The 21141-nt window shown below is 35.5% G+C and overlaps 2 protein-coding genes across 11 annotated transcripts in view; one reads left to right on the top strand and one right to left on the bottom strand.

The window, feature by feature from the left end:
- The first annotated feature begins 450 nt into the window (after nucleotides 1-450).
- On the top strand, nucleotides 451-12789 carry CDCA7L (cell division cycle associated 7 like). 7 transcript variants are annotated; one of them, XM_034402393.3, is made up of 11 exons: nucleotides 451-522; nucleotides 1478-1547; nucleotides 3995-4126; nucleotides 6932-7201; nucleotides 8214-8282; nucleotides 9074-9244; nucleotides 10260-10388; nucleotides 11226-11375; nucleotides 11583-11719; nucleotides 11846-11920; nucleotides 12688-12789. In XM_034402393.3, the coding sequence occupies exons 2-11, from the start codon at nucleotides 1539-1541 to the stop codon at nucleotides 12704-12706; spliced, it is 1161 nt and encodes a 386-aa protein (XP_034258284.2). In that variant the 5' UTR covers nucleotides 451-522; nucleotides 1478-1538; the 3' UTR covers nucleotides 12707-12789. The 7 variants fall into 7 exon arrangements, with proteins under 7 accessions (XP_034258284.2, XP_034258287.2, XP_034258285.2 ...); XM_034402396.3 differs by having other exon boundaries at nucleotides 1478-1535; XM_034402394.3 differs by lacking the exon at nucleotides 451-522 and adding an exon at nucleotides 779-905.
- Nucleotides 12790-13742: 953 nt separating this feature from the next.
- The window catches only part of DNAH11 (dynein axonemal heavy chain 11), a 179008-nt gene continuing 171609 nt past the window's right edge, over nucleotides 13743-21141 (bottom strand). For all 4 annotated transcript variants that reach the window (XM_060685695.2, XM_034402384.3, XM_034402387.3 and 1 more), the window contains 2 exons: nucleotides 14840-14980; nucleotides 13743-14074 (listed from right to left, as the gene is read on the bottom strand). In XM_060685695.2, the coding sequence (XP_060541678.2) occupies nucleotides 13827-14074; nucleotides 14840-14980 (389 nt within the window). In that variant the 3' untranslated portion in view covers nucleotides 13743-13826. The remainder of the gene's footprint in view (nucleotides 14075-14839; nucleotides 14981-21141) is intronic.

A 21141-nucleotide genomic window follows, 5' to 3' on the forward strand; every position in this document is an offset into this window, starting at 1 on the left:
AGGTTGGTAACTGAGGTTTGGTTCTCTTCACTGAATTTTGAGATTTGTGTAATTACTAGCATTTCTTTCTAAGAAGTACCTGCGTTTATATGTGCAACCCACAGCATCTTCTTGGTCCGCCCCGAAGCAAAGTAAATCCTTTCTGGGACTTGGTATAACTTAAAATTTTATTTCTAACGGCGCCCCTGTCAGATACCCCGAAACAATCTGATGTTGATCAAAAAGGAAGACACATTATTTAAGATCTAAGTCAATGTTAGACCGGCTGGACTTAAAAGGGACTTGTAGCCCTGGGGAGGTATCGCTTTTCTTGGGAGAGGACTTCTCACCAGCTATCCCTCCCATCCCACCTCCGTGGCTGAAGCCGCCCGGCTATCTCCGCCTTGAGGCCCATCACGTGTGCTCGCGACCGGTGGAACCAGGCGCACTCCGCAGCCCACTCCACTGGGCTCCACCCTGGGCACCCCCCCCCTTTATCCACCGTCTTCACTTCAGGCTTGCCCGCCTGTCTTGCGCCCGGCGGTAGGTAGATCGATATTGCACCTTTATTTGGGGAAAGGGGGAAGGGATGCTGGAGGCGACGGTGGCAAAGAATTGGTCTTTCTCCCTGTTCTTTTCCAAACTCTCTCAATGAGAGTGGGAGGAGAACACACCACAGAGCGCGCTTTTCAATCGGCTGCGATTGGAGCGACTAGCTCTCGCGAAGTTTCTATTTGCACCCAGAAAAGTTAGCCCGTTTCAATTTTCTCAAGAGTACGGGAATGGTCACCCTACTGCGCACCCGTCACCCCTTCTTGGATCGTCTTCCGAAAAGAAATAATACTTTAGAGAAAGTTTGTTTCGGGATCGCAAATTCACGTCCACGGAATAAATTGCGTTTCATAACGCAGGAGGGAGACTTTCTGGTAGGGAAACAGTGATTACATACTGGCTCGATATCAGTACAGCTGTAAAAGTGGAATAGGCAACCTGGTGCCTATAAAATATTTTCGCATTACAGATACTGTAACTGCAAAGGTGGCCAGAAGAAGCCGTGACTCCATTCTTTTAGCTTAAAGAAACAGTATTTTGATGATGCGAATTGTTGCGCTCCTAGATACGCCACTCCTTAACCCAATCATTTCTAATTGGGGGTAAGTCTTCAGGTGTTTGAATTCTCCCAGGTACCCAGCTAAAGTTAAACTATAATTGAAATTTGTACAGACTGAAAATTAGAAAGCACATTGGTTGAGAAACATTACCTTAAGCATTAGCGGGGATTGAGGTAATTATTAATGCAACCTATCAAGAGGATATCAGGTTGCCTATTAGTGGCTGAATAATAAATATTATTAAATATCTTCTGGCTTATTAAAGAAATTCTGAGTATTTGAACAAAAAATATTAGAGGTACCTGCAAGTTTGGGCAACTCAGCTGTGCTAACTGAAGTCTTGCTGTTTCTTCCCTCCTTTTTTTTTTTTTTTTTTGCCTGTTTAGGATCCAGCTTTTCCTTCTGAAAAGAAAAACGTGGGATTGCTTTTTGCTCTTAGCCAAGGTGATGGAAAGGGTAATTTTATTCATTTCCCTAATTTATCTAGAAATAAAATTGGGATTCCTTTTGGGTTCTTGATAGTTGAATGCTACTTAATCCGGTTGCTAGAGAACAGTTAGAAGAGTATTATTGCCACCGTGGGGTTTCTAAGATAGACCTTCATGGATTGATTGTATGATACAAATGGGCATTTCACATGGCCTTGCAAGGATCTTCTACACAATGGAAGAATGGTGGTGAATAGACCTTAGATCTCTGGTTGTGATGCCACTGGTCTCATGCCCTGAATTAAGACGATGTCCAACCTAATAATTGAAAGACAGTGACTTGGATAGGTGTGTCAAATGGATAAATTATTATCTTAAACTATAGGTTAGCCAAAAACACTCATGGGGAGAAGGGAGGGGGATTCAACTGTTTGTTTAAAAGGATATAGTCAGTCAATTAGCCATTGTGCCCAAACTGCTAAAATGGAATGGCAAAAAAAAACTTTAGCAGATGGAAGAAAAGAGTGCTTGTAGCAAGGATTCTTTCTTTTATGGAGAACATAATGCACCACTATTATGTTCTCAATAAAAGTTGTTAACTGTACACCTATTATGTATTGAATAGTTCATATTTAAATTAAGTTATTTTGCTGCACTAAAACTCCTGAATATGATTCTTAAAATCAGAACAAAGTAAGGAGGATGGACTGCAATATGTTTTTTGAATTTCACTCTTACCACCACTGTCCATTACACAGAAATTGAAAATGTACTTCACTGGAGAACGCACCTTTCTTTAATAATTAATTACAACTCTGTAATGAGTTTTCTAGTGTAAATGCAAAGACAAAATTAGTTCAGCATATAACGATCACAGCAATTGCTAGCTCAACTATACAGTAAGGTAAGAATTAATAAGATTTTTTCTTGGAAGCCAATTATTCATTGTAACTAGATTACATAGTCTGTCAAATTGTTAAAACCTATAAAACTTCATATTATAATAGAGAAAAACTTGTATAGAACATGGGTGTCAAACTCAATTTCATTGAGAGCCACATCAGGGTTGTATTTGACCTTGGGGGACCTGGATGGGTGTGGCCAGCTCAACATCACTCGTGTTGAGGGTGCCTGTGGTGGCCTGAGTGCTCTGCCAGTGAAAATGGGCTCCCAAGCTCCATTTTTGGCTGCAATGGCCTCCGGCAACCCTCTGCCAGTGAAAACGGAGCTCAGGAGGGCCACCTGCTCGAGAGGACCATCTGTTTTCACTGGCAGAGGTACCACAGGCCAGGGTCCTTCGCTGTTTCCAGGGCAACCCTGTGGGCCAGATCTAAGCACCCTGCAAGCCGGATCTGTCCCCTGGGCCTTGAGTTTGATACCCCTGGTATAGAACAATCTTGGCTTATATATTAGGGAAAAGCTCATAGCATATGATTCAATTCCTGGTATTTTTAGTTAGGCAAAAAAAGTTTGTGATCTGAAATTCTAGAGAGATGTGGCCAGACAATATTAAGTTCAGAGGACCATCACATTGATTCTGTCAAAGGAAGTTTCTTCCATCTTTTCCATGGCATGCTTCTGTTCAGTGCATTCCACCAAACAGCTTTTGTCACTGAACATGCTGAACCCTGTGGGTTTATTTTTTTTTTAGGAGTTATATATTTAATGTATTTCTCTCTCTCAGATCTTCTAACTTTCCAGATAATGTTCTTAAGTTTTGGTAATTATGTCCATTGTTTTGGCTATGTACCTATTAGCCCTGGAGAAAATGAAATTACTGTCACAGCAGATATATAATGTCCTGGACTGAAATGCCACTAAACTGTTGCTGAGTCCAACCATGCTTGTCAACTTGTACTTACAGCTCTGTGCAACAACTAGTATATTTATTTCACTAAGATGTCTTACTTGTAGTGTTGCTCCATAATTGTCCTATAATAAGTTTTATTTTGGCGGAAGGGATTGTCTATTTTTGGGTAGATTTGGGCTTTCATTAATAATGTATGATGGTCTTAAATGTAAGAATATTCTATATCAGGGGTGTTAAACTGACGGTCTGGGGGCCAGATGTGACACACAAAGGCCACGCCCACCTCAATTCTGTGAAGGGAAAAAACATTGCAATATGTCACGTGATGGCAATGTGATGCTGCGAGTTTGACATCTGTGCTCTATATGCTAGATTACATTTGTCTTTTATATTTACTGCCCTATCTTTAGGTAATTAATAAACTGTTGCTTATATGTGCAGTCTTTCTAAATCTGTTATTTTTGAATTTTGTTTCTTTATTACTAATCTACTGATTTGCAACCTGAATCAACCTGCCTAGCATCTTCTCTCCATTGGTTTATTAGTTTTTCTGGGTGTTACTTAAGGAATAGAACTGAGTAGAAAATTAACATCGTGGGAGTATTCATAGTACAAAATGATTATTTTTCCAAGCTGATTATTTTATATTTTTATGAATTGGATAGATGCTGCAATTGGCTGAAATATTTGCTGCCCCAAGTGATGAAGAAGATTTTCTTGGTTTTGAACTTGATATTCCCATGAAAACGTTGTCATTGGAAGATAGGAATGAGAACTTGCCTGGAACATCGAGAATGGTAGGGGAACATGCAGAATTTTCATCCAGTAAATAAAATTCCTTGTGAAGTTCATGGTCTAAATTGCAACTTGATTATTTTTCTTATATAATTGCTTTCTAAAATATAGTAGAATAAGGTGACCAGACGTCCCGCTTTTGGCGGGACAGTCCCGCTTTATAGCAATTTGTCCCGCGTCCTGCGGCGTTTCAAAAAAGTCCCGATTTTTCATTCTGCCTCCTCAGTCCCGCTGCCTCTTGAGCCCCAGCTGATGGCTAGAAGAAAAAAAAAATGTTTAAACTCTTGCCCGGGGCTTCAAAGGGCCGCCCTACAGGCAATCAGTGTAAAGAGTTCCTGAAGCTAGCTAAGCTGCAGAAACGAAACCGAAACCAGGATCTTTGGTGCAACGTGACAAAATGAGGCAGAGAGATTTATTTTTATTTTTATTTTTCCTCCCCAAAAAAGGTAGGTGAAAAACTGCAAACAATGGGAAATTTAGGAGGAGAGTTCAAGATTTTAAAAATCAAAAGAAAAAAAAGCTGTATTTAACTAGGGAATTGTAATAATTGAGATACTATTAATTGTATATTGTGTTGAAAGCAGAAATGGTTAAGTTGTGGTTCAGAGGAATATATGGGAGAAATTATTTGGTTTATTATTATTGGTAAATATAATTAATTGATTTGTAAGAAATTGGATTGCATGGAAATAATTGGAATATTCATGTTCATATTGATTAATATACAAAAAGATAGTTTTATAACTAATTGATTTATATTAAAATGTTGAATTTGTATTAAACAACTGTATTACATAATTACATAATTAAACAATGTGAGGATGGATATAAAAATAGATGACAATGGGAAGGGGTATAATATAGAATAGAAGGGAAAAATTGAATTTGATTAAGATTAGAGATGAGGATGAAGGGTAATATTGTTTTTTTAAAAAAATAGATGAATAAATATGGCAAAAAGGAAATATAGAAATTGTAAATTTAATTGAAATGACTAAACACTGTTTAAATTTGTGAACCAGCCAAATATTCTGTTCAAAGAAAATACATTGTATGTTTGTATATGTGTTTCTAATTATTGCTATTTATTCATATTTGTTCTCTTTTATTCTTTAAAGTTTAACAATTCATTCTTTATCTTAATATCTTTATATTTGCTTGGGGTTGGCTTTCTTCCCTTTCATCTTTTTTTATTGTACAGCAATCTTTCTCCTCAAACCTACCACCTCTCTCTTTTCTTTCCTTCTTACTTTCTCTTCCCCCCACCCTCTTTTTCTCCTCCCTACTTCCTCTTCCTTTCTCCTTCTCCTCTCTTCCTCCCTCTCTTACCCTCACTCCTACTCTAATTTCCATTCCTTCATCCCTCTCTATTGCTGTATCCTTTAATGCATATGGACTACTCAGAGGGCTGAAAAAGTTATTTTTGACTGGTCCTCACACTTTTGACCAGTCCTCGAACTTATGACTGTCCTCACATTTTACGTTTTTGCCCTATCTTGTCACCATGGTGAAGAGAAGCAGTTGTGAAATGAGTGACATGGTTGTTAAGAATGCTGCACGGGCATAAATGTGAGGATGGTCATAAGTGTGAGGACCAGTCAAAAGTGCGAGGACCTCTCAGAAATGACTTTTTTCAGCCCTCTGGTTAGTCCTTTTGTGCATATGGACTACTCGGAGGGCTGAAAAAGTTATTTTTGACTGGTCCTCGCACTTTTGACCAGTCCTCGAACTTATGACTGTCCTCACATTTTACGTTTTTGCCCTATCTTGTCACCATGGTGAAGAGAAGCAGTTGTGAAATGAGTGACATGGTTGTTAAGAATGCTGCACGGGCATAAATGTGAGGATGGTCATAAGTGTGAGGACCAGTCAAAAGTGTGAGGACCTGTCAGAAATGACTTTTCAGCCCTCTGAGTAGTCCCTATACACATAGCCATGGCCACCCAGTCACATGACCAGCTAGCCACGCCCGCCCAGTCACATGGCCTCCAAGCCACGCCCACAATAAGTCACGCCCACAATGGTGTCCTTCTTACCAATGTTAAAATCTGTTCACCTTACCCTATACACATAGCCATGGCCACCCGGTCACATGACCAGCTAGCCCGCCCACCCAGTCACATGACCAGCTAGCCACGCCCACCCAGTCACATGACCAGCTAGCCACGCCCACAAAATAAGCCACGCACACAATGTCCCTCTTTACCAATGTTAAAATCTGGTCACCTTATAGTAGAATCAAGTGAAAAACCTGAAGTAGAGTAAATTTTTCTTCTTTTTGTAGTTGTAGGTTCTATTTCTATTTCTTTATGGAGTGTTCTTCCAATGAATATGCAGTTGCATTTTATTGCCTGATCCAGTACTTTTTACTAATAATGTTTAATAGTGCTGTGTATGATTATGGACTTAAAGCTATTCTCTAAATAACCATTGTAATTTCTGCAGTGCATTTTTTGTTACAGTATTTCAGATAAATGAATATTTGAATTAATTGATTAGTTAGATGTCACAGTAAGCTGGTTCTTATTTGGATCTATATTTGAAAATATTTTACTATTATATTTTCTGTTGTCTAATGTAGAGCCTGGCCATCTGTCTTTTGCTCTTTTTCTGTGTACCAAGCCAACTTGAACAATTCATCTGAAATTACTGATAACAAACCAGATAATTGTAAATCTACTTAACTAAAAATCAAGATATTTATAAAAGATACCTTTTAATATGATTGGTGTAGGTAAGGGACATAAAATATTAGCTTTTTCATACATATTGTATGTAACATAGGTTGTTTATTCATTCTTTTTTAGGCAATGGAATTAGACCGAGACTATAACCCATCTTTAATGGAGGAAGAAGAAAATGAAGAAGAAATGGAAACTGAGTCAACTCATAAGAAGAAAAAATTCAAAACTCGGGGGGTATTACAGCTTACTAACAAATCAGCTAAAAAGTCTTTTACAAATGGGAGAAATGCATATCCAAATACTTCTTCTGAATCTGAGGCAGATGAGACACCAGATGAAAACTCTAATGTACTTTTGAAGAGAGATCAGAATATAAAAGAAAATAAAGCTGTGGTGAGAACTAATTCAGCATTCTTAGATGGCATTAATAGTCAAGAAAACAAAGAAATGAGTTGTCACACATGTAATTCTAATTGCCTCTTTTATTTTATCAAACATATTTTTTTATCTAACAAAGGCAAATTAATTGGATTTTAGTGAAGGATCCAAAGATGGACACCAATCACTGGATTAGTAGGAACAAATTATTTTCAAATCTAACTTAACAAGCCTTATGCATTATTGTAGTTCAAACTGTCACCATTTTGTTTGGGTTTGAATTTCATATTAACTATTGATTTGTTCTTGTGGTTGCACTCGAGGAAAACTTGAGGTTTATTATTTTAATACTATATCACTTAGTACCAGTCTGAATGCTGGAAGCTTAATACGACTAAAAAAAATGATGCCCAAAGTTTTTCAATGAAATTCTGCTTATACATTACAAGTATTTCCCTTGAATTTCATACCTGCAGTAGATAAGGCTGATGCCAAAATTTAGTGGGCTGTTTTCATACCGCGTCTCCTCCTCATTCATTGGATGAAAAAGGCTTGGAACAGTTATGTTTATCAATGCTTATAGTTGAGTATAATCATATATTGCTACTTAATAAATTTTAAACTATTGTACCAGTGTAAAAAGGATAGTGTGCTTTGAATTTGTTATCTTACCCTTTGAAATGAAGGATAAAGCCTGCTAACATGGCTTAAGTATATGAAGTAATTGCTTCCATAACTTTTGAAATATGAATAAGTTTATTATTAACTCCAAACTTTTGTTGTAATATTCTAAACAGTGAAACTAATCATATTAGTGCAATTTTAAACTATATGATACATTACTAAAATTATTCTAAAAACCAATCGAAGTGAAGATGTCCCAAGAGTAAAGAATGTCGGAGCAACGATCCATGAAAATGTGAAGATCTATATTTTTAAAAATGCATCATGAAATAGTATATAGATAAGATTACCATTAAGAACTATTTGATTTATAAAGAAAATCAATTTCATTTTCCCATTTCAGCTCGCACAGTTACTAGCAGAACTAGATGATGCACCTCCCTCAATCGAAATAAATACTCCTTCCTCAATTGTAAGTATGAATAAATTTTCTTTTACAAAAAATTGTTTTGCATTTTTAAGATTGAGTATATATCACTAATTTTTGCAGGGGTACAATATTATTTGCTATGGTTTAAAAAAAAAATTTTTTTTTTTTTACTTGAACCAAGTATGACAATAAAGTCATAAAATTATGACTTTTTCTTTCAGTCAGACTTGACTCAGAAAGGATTAGCTCCCTACTCTTGCATTTACAGAATTTTTCTTTTATCAAAAGCTTTCAAAATGTACATATACTCTGTTTAGGAAGACATGCAAAATATCTAACTGAAGGAACCAAAATTAGTTTTTCACAATTTTGTGCATGTCTTTGACCAATTCAGTAACTATTTATCTAACACTATAGCCTTTAGACAGTACTCTTTTGATGTGGATATACTGCAACCTGTGAACTGTACACAATATACGTAAAGAAATATGTTGTAGAATGTTCTAGTTGCCTAATAATAATACTTAATCTAATACAGCAAAACAAGGAAAATGGTAGGTCTATGTTTCATATTCCTTTGGAAACTTGCTCTCTTAGGACAAAAATTCTGAAATTAATGTTGGTAGAAATTATTTCCAAACTTTCCACTAATTTTGTCCAAATATGTATCTGTTCTTGTTACATACGCTCCCAAATTGTGTAGGGATTAGCAGTGTGCCATAAAAGGTAATTTGAATTTTTTTTTTGAAGTGGATTAAGCAAGGTGACCATGATAAACTATTACTTCAGGCTACATATTCATAAAGAAAATGTCTCTCCCTCTTTTGTTTTAGAAACGAAAGAAAGCACCAAGGAAAAGATCTTCAAGAGGCCCAATACAGCGTCGAACTAACCCAATCAGGAATGCTCGTCCCCCAGAAAACTTTGCTGTGGAAAGAAACTCACCTATGCAATGGGTTGATAATGAAACTTATCATACCTTAATGAAGAGAAAACTAAATGAGGTACATATCAAAATTATGTTTTGGATTTATTTTAACAGAGTAATTAGCAAGTAGCAAGGATGGAACTATCAAGCATGAGCCAAATGTTTAAGTGAATAGCCTAGTGCAGGGAATCAAACTTGCGTCATTGCGTCGTCATGTGATGTATCGTGACTTCCCCCCCTTCGCTAAAACGGGGATGGGCATGGCCAGTGCATAATGCAGCTGGCTCGTGAGCCGCGAGTTTGTCACCCCTAGCCTGGTCCTGGTATTGAGTAGCACGTCTTGTGGTTTATAGTCGATTGATTGCTGGGCTTACATGCTCTTTCCAATCACAATATTTTGACTACAATAGACTTTGGATTAAACTGGTAAACTTGGTGGACCATTTGAAGATTAAGGATAGTCCAAAATATATTGAGGAAGACATATTGCCTATTTGATCCAGAAGCAATTTCACTAAATTGCCTCTGGAAATTTGAATATACTATTTTCAGATTTTTCCATTTAAAATGTGCTAACCATGCCAGGATTTAAATGGGTGAGTTATAAAAGTAAACAGAATGAATTTTTTGATTTAGCAGGAGAACAATCTATAAAAAGCACAAAGTACAAATGAATTGCACTTAATTTTTCCATTTACAATTTCATATGTTTCATAAAATAATTTTTTTTTGCAATATTTTCTCATCCTTTGTGCTGCAATTATTGACAAGTATTCAGTCATTTAGAGGGGGAGAATTACATTTTCAGAAAAAATAGGTCAAGGAAGAAAACAGGGAGAAGCTACTCTTATAAAAATAATAAATGTATAGTAAATTAATGAAACCTAAACTTTATGATTCAAGAAACAATTTATAATTATAGATGATTTTATTGTACTAAATAATTCTTTAAAATTGACTTACTCTCAAAAGAAGCATAAACTTTATATAAAATAGAAATATTTTAGTGGGTAATCTATTAGACTGCAAGTCCACTTGAATATAGAGTTTGAAGCTGCATTTGATTTAGAGATGGTGAATTTCTCTTATAGCATATTTTAGGAGCACCGAAAAAAAGAAAAATCACCAGAGTTACAGGACTTAGATCTGTTGTTATAACAAATGAAGACTTAGAACAAGTTGCATTTACCAATAAAGAAAAAATCCACCATAAGATTTGGGTAGGTTGTTTTCTTTATAAATTTGCTTAGTTTGACATACATTGACTGAATGCAATATTTTAGATCAAATCAGTTTTTTAACCTCTTTATGTACACAATGTTCTTGAGATATCTTTACATTTATATAATGTTCCAGATGCCACAGTATTATTTATACTGGTTGAATTACTTGTTCTTTCACTTTCCCATGAACATGGTTAATCTTCCCTACTGTCATAGTGTAATGTGAAGTATTTAATATTCTAATTACGGTCTATAATTATACTGACAATTCCTAGAACACAGACAGTAAAATAACTACCAATAAATTATTTATCTTGTCAAGGTATTAGCAGAAGTGCCTGCCTCAAAAAAGAAGTAAATAAGGAATTTAAGCAAAAAAAAATTTTTTCGGGGGGGGGGAAGGAATTACTTAGAATGCTAATTTTTCATAATAGTTATCTCTCCAGAATAAAATGACTGTGAACATTAGATTAAGTTTGGGCTGGTTTTAGTATTGCTGTCTTGTAAAACCTGAAATATTGCTACAGCTTTGTAGAACCAATACAGTAGCAGGCTTTTCAAATTCCATTTATAAATTGGTTTTCCACTCGTTCAATGGATTAGCTAATTCATCTTGCCTTGTTTGAAACATGTATTTGTATTGGGAGTTGTGAAAAAAGCTTCTTAATATTCCAGCAATAAAAATGTATAATTATCTGTGTTTTTGGATAATAGTAATTTGTTAAATTCTTTATCAGAATAATAGGAATAGATTGATGAAAAGCACCATATTTATCTTCATATGTATCGGAAGTGGCTTTCTAAAAATAATATTATCATTTGTCCCACTATTAGGGAACCACATGCCATCAGTGCCGTCAAAAGACAATTGATACAAAAACCATCTGTCATAATGAAGACTGTGTCGGTGTGCGGGGACAGTTCTGTGGACCATGTCTCCGTAATCGCTATGGAGAAGATGTGAAAGTAGCACTTCTGAATCCAGTAAGTTTCTAGTTGCTTGAATTGTGGAATAATGAAATGGGAGATACAATGAAATTATTGGTGATCTGATTGTTTTATTTTTATTATACATGACTTCAGAAGCATGCAACACTGTGTCTTTATGCAGCCGCTAACTTTGTGCTTTCCATGCTTAGGTGATAACATATTACTTATAAGGTGAACTAATACTCTTCTCCCACTTTTAAGGAGTGGTTGTGCCCTCCTTGCCGTGGAGAATGTAACTGCAGCTACTGTCGCAAACGTGATGGTTACTGTGCCACGGGAACACTTATCCACTTGGCAAAGCTTTATGGTTACAGCAATGTAAAGGAGTACCTTGAAAGGTAAGCTTATACCTAAACCTTTATAGGGCGATTTGCATCAGAAGTATTTCCAATATTGTCAATTCTAAGAAATCACCATATGTAACAGTCTAACTTGCTATGTTTATTTTATTTTTATTTATTTAGATTTATATTCCATCTTTTCTTCAGGGTGGCATATCTACTGTTCCTCTCATCCCCCCCCCATGCTAAACTTTTGGGGTAAGCTGGGCTCAGAGAATGAGTTTGAGTTTGTGTTGATACAGATTTTTCACGAAGTCTGCAGTCATGCAGTTCCACAAGTAATAATTTTGCTTATTTGAATTTATGATTACTTTATATGCTTGTTGGAATATTTATATTCCTTACTTAGTCCATTCTGAACTGAGATAAAAAAAAGAAAACCCACCAGGCAGCTGCATGAAGTTAAGTTCTTTATCCAAGAGCAATGACAGCAAGCTGTTAGGTGGGTGGTGGCACCTTCCAGCCCAGATTAATATACGTTGCAATCAGCTTCTCCTTTCCCAGTCATCCAGTTACATCCTCTATATCATCCCCTATAAGGAATTAAGGAATTTCTTTCCTTCCATGCCAGGGTAATTTACATTTCCTGATAATACACTTGTCTAATAATAATTTGCGGGGTTAAGCTACTTTTAAAGCCTATGAACAGTGAAGAGTAAGAAGTTCAATGAGTCTTAAAGAAAGTGAGATATGGTCTCTGAGTCTTAATAAAATGTTCCTTCTAAATATTCTAACATCCTGTCCAATAGTTTCGAAAAATTAAGAGGCTTTTAATTTTGAGAAATAATTTTGTGAATGCATTTAATGATTTTGCTTTTTTCTTACAAAGGTCATTGACTTACTATTTACATTTGGAATCTGGAACAATACAATTGGTGGGATTATAGCTCTTTGAAATAGAGTTTATAATAGTTACATTCTCTTTCTTAAACTCTAAACGTTTTGTTTTTTCTTCTTTATTGCAGCATGCCAATGCGTCATTAATGGAAATGAAAATACTCGAGACATCTGTGCAAATTCTGATTTTGGTGATTTATGTATTTACTATATTTACTTAAAAATTTGAATCTTGAACTTTCATTTATAATCATTATGTTTAAATAATTTCAGAAATGTGGAATAACCACTTTTGATTTATTAAATATTTCTAAGGAAAAAGGCTGTTAATATTGGGAACAGCAATATTTTCCTGCATATAATAAAATGATCTACTGTTTAAAAATATTTTTCTTTATAGACTTAGTTTAGAAATAAAATTATAAAATATTTAGAAATATTAATAGTAACATATTTAGTAATAATAATGGAAAATTTAAAAATAGTAAATTGACTTTGTAATTTGAACCAGACTTTAAACTTCTGAAAAAAAGCAGTCCAAATCACTGTTTATTCTACTTTACATGCAGAAAAAAATCTATAAAGGTCAATATTGTTTAAAATTGGAAGGGCATAATTCAGCCAAGTTGAATTTTTACCAACTGAAAACTGCATATTTCTCAATAGGGTTGTTTTTTTTTAGGGTTAACTATAGGGTGCAAAAATACAGAAGGTCACTTGGTGGCAGCAGAGTTAAGCGTTCTATATGCTTTTCCTACAAAATTGTAGTTTTCTATATTTTTGCACTCCAGTTAAAGAAGTTAACATATTTTATTCTCTGGCTATAATTAAGATATTTTAAGTTTTTGCTTACAGCTATATTATTTACTTACTTTTTGCTTTTGCTACGCAAAACAGAACATACAAGTGACTTTAAAAATAACTTGCATTGGTCTTACAGTATACATATAAGTCCTGTCTGGGATGAGGCCATATGTGCCATTTATGGAAACTTTAAATGTTATTCCCTCAGGTGAAGAGGGCTGAACCAAAGGTTTATCTGCATATTACATATGTAACATGTATGATTCAGTGACTTAATCCTTTGCATGTTCACTTGTACATATGTACTGTTTCTATGTGCAGTAATGTAAATATATATGTTGCATTAAACAAGTATTCAATAAAAGCATTATCTTGAAGGTTGTCTGTGGTCATTTCAAATACATGATTTAATGTGTGAATACCTTGTTGTAAGTAAGAAAAACGTGTGCCCGCAAGTATTTTGCTAAACTTCCAAAAGCAAGGCTACCCCTGCAAGCACCCATTTGGATGGCCTTTCTTTAGTTTTTAAGTTAAAAGTCCATGTGTAGGTGGGTCCTCTAAGCTTAGTTTTATAAACTGGACATTTGTAAATGTGCTTGGTTTCTTGCCTCTCTACCGGAATTGCTCTGGCAAAGATGACTGGCAGCATCGGAGTCAGGTCCTTCAAACGAGCTTCCGCTACAACTCCTGCTTGAATGTCCCATCTTGCTCCTGCAACCAAGAAATACACATTTTAATTTCTGCAGGGCAAAAGTGTGTAGTTAGCTAGGTAGAATATTAATCACAATTCATGTGCTTTGTTGTATGCCTGAAATCCTATTGATATTAATTCTGTATTCTTTTTATGAATAATGGGGCTTGCTGTTGAAAACATAACATACATTTCAAAATTTTAGCAGCAAGTACAGAATATTGTGCTTCATTTCATATTATTATATAGTGAACATCATTTTTTAAAAAAATACGCAGATATAGTCTTTGGCTAATGACCATTTGTTTAACAATTCAAAATAAGGATGGTGCTGAAAAAAGTGACATTATGATCCTCACACTTATGACTTCCCTGCAAGTCACATGATCAAAATTAAAGTGCTTGGCAAACTGACATGTATTTACAGTTGTTGCCTTGTCCCAGAGTCACGTTATCCAGGGGGACTTCTAACAAGCATAGTTAATGGGGGAAGCCAGATTTGCTTAACAGCTATGTGATTCGCTTAATGACCACAGTGTGTTGCTTAATGATACAGCAAGCAAGTTCATAAAGTATTGGGTTGGCTTAATTAATTAAATTGGGATGGTCTGGTCCCTATTGTGATCATAAGTCCAGGACTGCTTGTAATCAGAAAGCTTGTTACACTTTTCACTGATTCAATAAAATATACTGGTACTTCATTTTGACATGTCTGATATTGATCAGTTTTTACAGGTGGGTCCTCTAATTAGATCATAGCTAATACAGAATTTTAATAAACTTACCTTCCATGTAAAGTCCAAAAATATATGCACCTTCTCTAGGTGGATGACCATAATCTTCTCTACTCTTTTTGGTAACATCAGTAGTCAAGCACATTTTATCCAGAGACCAATTGTTTTTCCGTGCTGTAGTTTGCATAATGGCTTTCAAGAAGAGATGAATAGTACAGCTTATTTTATGGGTTGCATACTTATTACTATGGATATTTTCCCCTTCCCCTTTTTTTGACGGTGATTTTTTTTCTTTCTTACTAGGATTGAGGGAAAGCTACTGGCTCATGGTAGTATGCCTAAAGTGGGATTAATAATACTTAATAAAAGAGCCTTGTAGTACAGTGGTCTAAAGCACCCTGTTATTAAGACCAGCTGCCTGCAATTACTGCAGGTTCGAATGTCGCCAAGGCTCAAGGTTGACTCAGCCTTCCATCCTTTCTAAGGTAGGTAAATTGAGGACCCAGTTGTGGGGGCAATAAGCTGACTTTGTATAAATATACAAAAGAATGAAGGCTATTGCTTAGCACATTGTAAGCCACCCTGAGTCTCCGGAGAAGGGCGGCATATAAATCAAATTTAAAAAAAAAAAAACTGCACCAAATTTGCTTTCTTTCTTTTTTTTTTTTTAAATCATACTATTTACAAATTTACTTGCTTACACCTTAATACATTCAGTGAGGTTCAGCAGTATCTTTCTACTATCATATTAACCATTTATTTATACAATCCTACGGCTCATCTCATGTATCTATTTCTACAATTCTTGAGTTATGTTCTCCTAATGTCCTATGTTGTTGGCCCTATCCTTCTTTCTAACCATGCGTACCATTTTTGCCAAACTAAATAAAAGTCAGTGTTCTCTTTATCTTGGAGCTCTTTTGTGAGCCTATCCATCTCTGCGCATTCATTTATTTTTGTTATTATTTTTTCTTCTGTTGGTATTATCTCGAATTTCCAATTCTGAGCGTACACTATACGTACCACTGTCAATATGTGGATGGTAAGATGTTTTATCTCCTTGGTACACTGTGGTGTAATCATTCCAAATAGAAAGAATTCTGGTTTCATTTCTACACTTTGCCTCATTGTTTCTTCAATTATTCTCTTAATCTCTTGCCAGTAGCGTTGTGCCTTCCTGCAAGACCACCAGAGATGGTAATATGTCCCCATTTGTGTCTTGCACTTCCAACACATTGGTGATGTGTTTGGAAACATTTTAGCCAAACGTGCCGGAGGAAGGTGCCATCTATAAAATATCTTGTATAAATTTTCTTTGTATGGAATCGACAGTGTCATCTTATAATTTTCTGCCCATAGCTTGTCCCATCTGTCCAACTCTATATTGTGACCTATATTTCTTGCCCAGCTTACCATGTTTTCTTTCACTGTTTCCTCCTCTAATTTATACCTTATTAAATATCCATAAATTTTAGATATTATTTTCTCATCTGTGCCTTTTAAAATTTTATCTAGTTCACTTGGTTGGCTTTGAAAATCATAATGTCTCCGGTCTGCTGTATATTTTGACTCAATTTGAAGGTATGGCCACCAATCAATCATAATGCCTCGTCTTTCCAGTTCTTGTCTCGTAAGTAGGTCTCCCTCACTACTCAACAATTCTTGATATTTCCGCATCTTTCCTATTTCTATACTGTTTGGATAAATTAGCGCCTCCATAGGCGACAACCATCGTGGGATTTTACTTTAGTGTTGCCTTCTGATACCTTGCCATGTTTTATATAGTGCACCTCTTATTACATGTCTCTGGAAGTACGGATGTTGCTTGTCTGTGCCTTCCCACAGAAAGGCATGCCAACCTCGACTCAGATCAAATCCCTCTAAGTATAGCGTTCTCCTATTTGATAGATCTATCCATTCTCTGATCCAATTCAACGCCGCCACCTTGTAATATAGCTCCCAGTCTGGTAGACCTAGGCCTCCCTTCTCCTTTGTGTCCTATAAGCATCTTATTTTAATTCTAGCTTTCTTTCCTTGCCAGATGTATTTCATTATTGTCTTGTTGAGATCCTTAAAGAAATCTTTTCCCGGACCAATTGGTATCACTTGGAAGAGATATAGGAGTTTTGGTAATATGTTCATCTTTACAGACGCTATTCTGCCAAGAAATGATAGTTGTACCTTATTTCCATCTTTCCAAGTCTTTTCTAATTTGCTTCATCAATTTAGTGTAATTGTCCTCTCTAATAGTTGTTGCTTTTGTAGTAAGCCAGATTCCCAAATATTTTACTTTCTTCACAATTTGCATTCCTAATTCTTCTTCTAATTTTTCCTCTTGTGTCATTGTCATATTTTTGGTCAAGACTTTGGTTTTTTGTTTATTGATCTTAAGCCCCGCCACTTTGCCATACTCCTCTATCTTCTCTAATAATTTGACTCCCACTACTTCCGGCTGTTCCACTATGAAGACCACATCATCTGCGAAAGCCTGTAATTTATACTCCTCATTCTTTATCTTCAGTCCTTTTATTTCTTCTTCCTTTCTTACTTCCTTTAGAAGGACTTCCAGTGAGATTATAAACAGTAGAGGCGATATTGGGCATCCTTGTCTTACCCCCTTTTTGGATGCTTATTTTTTCGGTCATATCTCCATTAATTATAATTCTCGCTGTCTGGGAAGAATATATTTTCTTAATCATTTTCAGGAATTTGTCGCCGAAATTCATAATCTGCAGTTGTGCTATAATTTCCAATTTCCAATTTTCCAATTCAAATTGTCGAACGCCTTTTGCGCGTCGAGAAAGATTAGCGCTACCTGATTATTGATGTTTTGCTCGTAGTATTCCAGAACGTTTATTATTGTCCTCATGTTGTTTTTTATTTGTCTCCTTGGGACAAAACCATTTTGGTCGGGGTGTATATAATTATGTATAATTGTTTTCAGCCTCTGTGCTATAATTGTCGTGAATAGTTTATAATCCACATTTAACAGCGAGATGGGTCTATAATTTTGGACTTTAGTCGGATCCGTATCTTCTTTGGGGATGAGTGAGATAATTGTTTCGGCCCAAGATTTAGGTGTTTCTGCTTCCAGCAGTGCCTCATTGAGAACTTGTAGTAGTAGTTCGTCTATTGCAGACTGGCAGTTTTTATAAAATTCCATTGGAATTCCATCCGGACCTGGGACTTTGTTGTTCTTCTGTTTCTTTCGGGCTTCCATCAACTCCATCATTGTTATTGGTTTATTCAGTATTTCTCTGTGGGATTCCTCTAATTTCTGGATATTTGCTTTTTGTAGGTATTCCATAATATCTTGGTCTTGAGTCTCTTCTTGTGTGTAGAAGTTTTTTTTTTTTATTGAAAAAGTTTTTCAAATACAAAATTTTTCCTCCCTTTTTCCCCCCTCCTCCCTAACCCCCCCTCCCCTCCCCTCCCCCTGTGGCTTCTTCATAATAAAACCCAAATTCATAACAGATTATATAATACTTTACCATCCCCTTACTCCATCCCCATATGCTGACCCTTTTTTTGTAATAATATTATCATATCCCCCTTATACTATACATTTCAAAATGACATTCTACTATAACATTATATAATAACTCCTAATTTAGCATAATAATATTATATCTCCCAGTTTAGCGATTTCTGCTCATAATCTACCCTTTTTCTACCCCCCATACATATATCTCTTAAATCAAATCTTTTATGTATATTAATATAACATTTCAAAGCAACCTTCCGCTATAAAACTAAATAATAAATCCTAATTTAACATTTATTCAATTCATAGTCTACCCATTTCCTTCAACCCCATCGTTATATCTCTTAACTCAGATCTTTTAGATATATTCATATCTAAACATAATATCCCTTTTCTTAAACTAAACAATCAATAAACTAACCTGTCTCCACCCACTTTCCTACAAGACTACCATACTTAATAATTCATAATATTTTTATTCTTCTGCCCACACCACTAAAAAATATTCCCTTATGTAAATAAAATCCTCTTAAAAAAAGACTTTAAGCTTGTAGTCCATATAATATCTTCTGTAATGTCTTTCAGCTGGATTGTAAAATCCATCACCCATATTAGGGTAACATCACATCCTAATTCCAACAGTATGTTCGGTATCTTCAATTACCATCTGCCCCCATCAATAGCAAATATCTTCATAAAAAAAAAAAAAACAACCACCCGAGTGACTTTATATTTGTATTCCATATAGTGTCTATAGAGGTGTCTTTTATCCAAATTATTAATTCCAACCACCATAATAGGGTAACAGCCAGATCATCTGCGTGCCCCAATTCCATAACTCTCTCGCCTTGTAGCTCAACATAAACGTAGTATATTTATCAAAGAGTCCAAAAAAAAAAAAAAGATAGTTCCAATCATTTCAGTTTAAGGCCCTTTTCACATCCCAAAAGTACAGCACTGCAGAAGTCTGTCACTCTCCTCAGGATAATATAAACCAATACTTCGCCTCAACTATCTTTTCGTATATTCAATCATCTCTTAAATAACTGGCATTACACTGTTGTTTGGTTTAAAAATTTTTGTTTTTGCGTGACCTGCTTCTTCTTTTCTTGACTTTTTGTGGGTTAGATCTCCATCCTGATTTCCTTTCTATAAATTGTATATCAACTGTTTGGTTTTCATGCTGATCTATAACTTGATCTTGTTGGTTTTGCTTTTGTGGCTTAAATCTCCATTCTGGTTCTATGACTTTTATATCGACTGATTGATTTCCATGCTGGTCTGTAACTTGATAAGTCATCACTTTAGAATCCAGAGCCGCCTCTCTTGTATTTATAAATAGTCCAGCTGAGACCTCTGAAGGAGAATCCAGAAGCAGCTCATCTACGGGGACCTCTGTAACTTGTTGTTTTTCCATTACTTCCACCTCCTTTTGTTTATTTTGAATTTCTATCTCTTGTTGATTTTGCTTTTGGAGAACCTTGTAGTAAAATTCTTCCGCTTTTTCAACAGTATTTAGCTGATACCTTTCTCCTTGATATCTCAATATTATACCAACTGGAACATCCCACCTGAATGGGATATTTTGTTTCTTTAGCTCAGTCACCAAAAATCCAAATTTCTTTCTATCTTTTAGAATCTTAGGCAGCAACTCTTTATATATCCAGATCTTTCTTCCATACAATTGTAGAGTAGAATTAAAAGATTTTTGCACAATATCATTTCTTATTTCTTTGTCTGTGAAGTAAATGACCACATCTCTAGGCAATTGCCTTTACTTTGCAATCCAAGAATTTACTCTATAAGCCTTGTCAATCTTACAAGATACCTCCTCAGGATGAACCTTTAAAATCCCGGCCAGAACTTGAGCAGATATTTTTCTTAAATCATCTCTATTATTTTCCTATAACCCTCTCATTCTAACCGCAAATTCTGCGAGCCTGTATTTCATCATTGTAATTTCTTTTTCAATCCCTTGCTTTATATCTTCTGCATTGTAAGTCTCATGAGCAGCTTCCTTTTTAGACTTTACTTCTAAACTATTGTCTTGAATATTTGTCAAATCATTTTCAATTATTTGTATTTTATTGTCCAAATTATTAATCTTATCATCAACTTCCTCCATTTTAGACTCTAATAACTTGATATTTGTATCCATCTTTATAACAATTTCTGAAAAAGCATTAGTCACTGTTACAATCTTTCGTTGCAAATTATCATACTTTAGTTGTATCATTTCTTTAATTTCTTGCCTAAATTTTTCAAGTTTCTGGTTCACAGTCTCGTGATATCTTGCCATTTCCTCCTGGACAAATTCTTTTAAATTAAAGCCATTCTGCTGAGTCTGTAAGCTCAGAACTTGTTCACATAATTGTAAATGGGGGAACACCCCCCCACTGCTTGTTTGTCAGGCTTTATTAGTTTTAACGCCATCTTGCCACACAAACTCTTTTTAAAGAAAGAAAACTTTTCCCCAAACAAGATCAAGAACAAATCTCCAAGAAAAAAGAAACTTAAAATAGATATTTTTCTTCCAGATTCTAGCCAGCACTGTTTATTCCGCTACTTTGTAGCTTGTTACGGAAGGACTTTCACTTTCGGCTTTCTTCTTCTTCTCAAGCCTCAGCAGTCGCCATTTTAAACTTTTTTTCCTTCACTCTAAAACGCTTGTAAAATCATTAAAAATACTTGCGATTTAGGGTCCCAAGTCCAAATCTCGTCCCTTTTAATTAGTCCATCTGTTAATTTCGTTGATTGGTCCGGTTCCAGCGTCTAGCTCTGCAAAAAGGCAGAGTTCTCCTGAAGCCCGGAGCAGCGGCGAGTGGAAATAGGGAGCCACAACCTGCTCGTCTCCAAGAGTAAAAAAAGA

The sequence above is a fragment of the Pantherophis guttatus genome, chromosome 4 (genome assembly GCF_059756535.1).
Source record: "Pantherophis guttatus breed Tessera chromosome 4, ASM5975653v1, whole genome shotgun sequence".
NCBI classification, from domain to species: domain Eukaryota; kingdom Metazoa; phylum Chordata; class Lepidosauria; order Squamata; family Colubridae; genus Pantherophis; species Pantherophis guttatus.

Excerpts from the sequence above, each read along its gene's own strand:
- CDCA7L (XM_034402389.3), top strand. The coding sequence starts at position 1,072 with ATGATGCGAATTGTTGCGCTCCTAGATACGCCACTCCTTAACCCAATC. Across the intron at positions 7,202-8,213 it reads TAAAAGAAAATAAAGCTGTG|CTCGCACAGTTACTAGCAGA; the intron begins GTGAGAACTAAT and ends TTCCCATTTCAG. Across the intron at positions 10,389-11,225 it reads AAATCCACCATAAGATTTGG|GGAACCACATGCCATCAGTG; the intron begins GTAGGTTGTTTT and ends TCCCACTATTAG.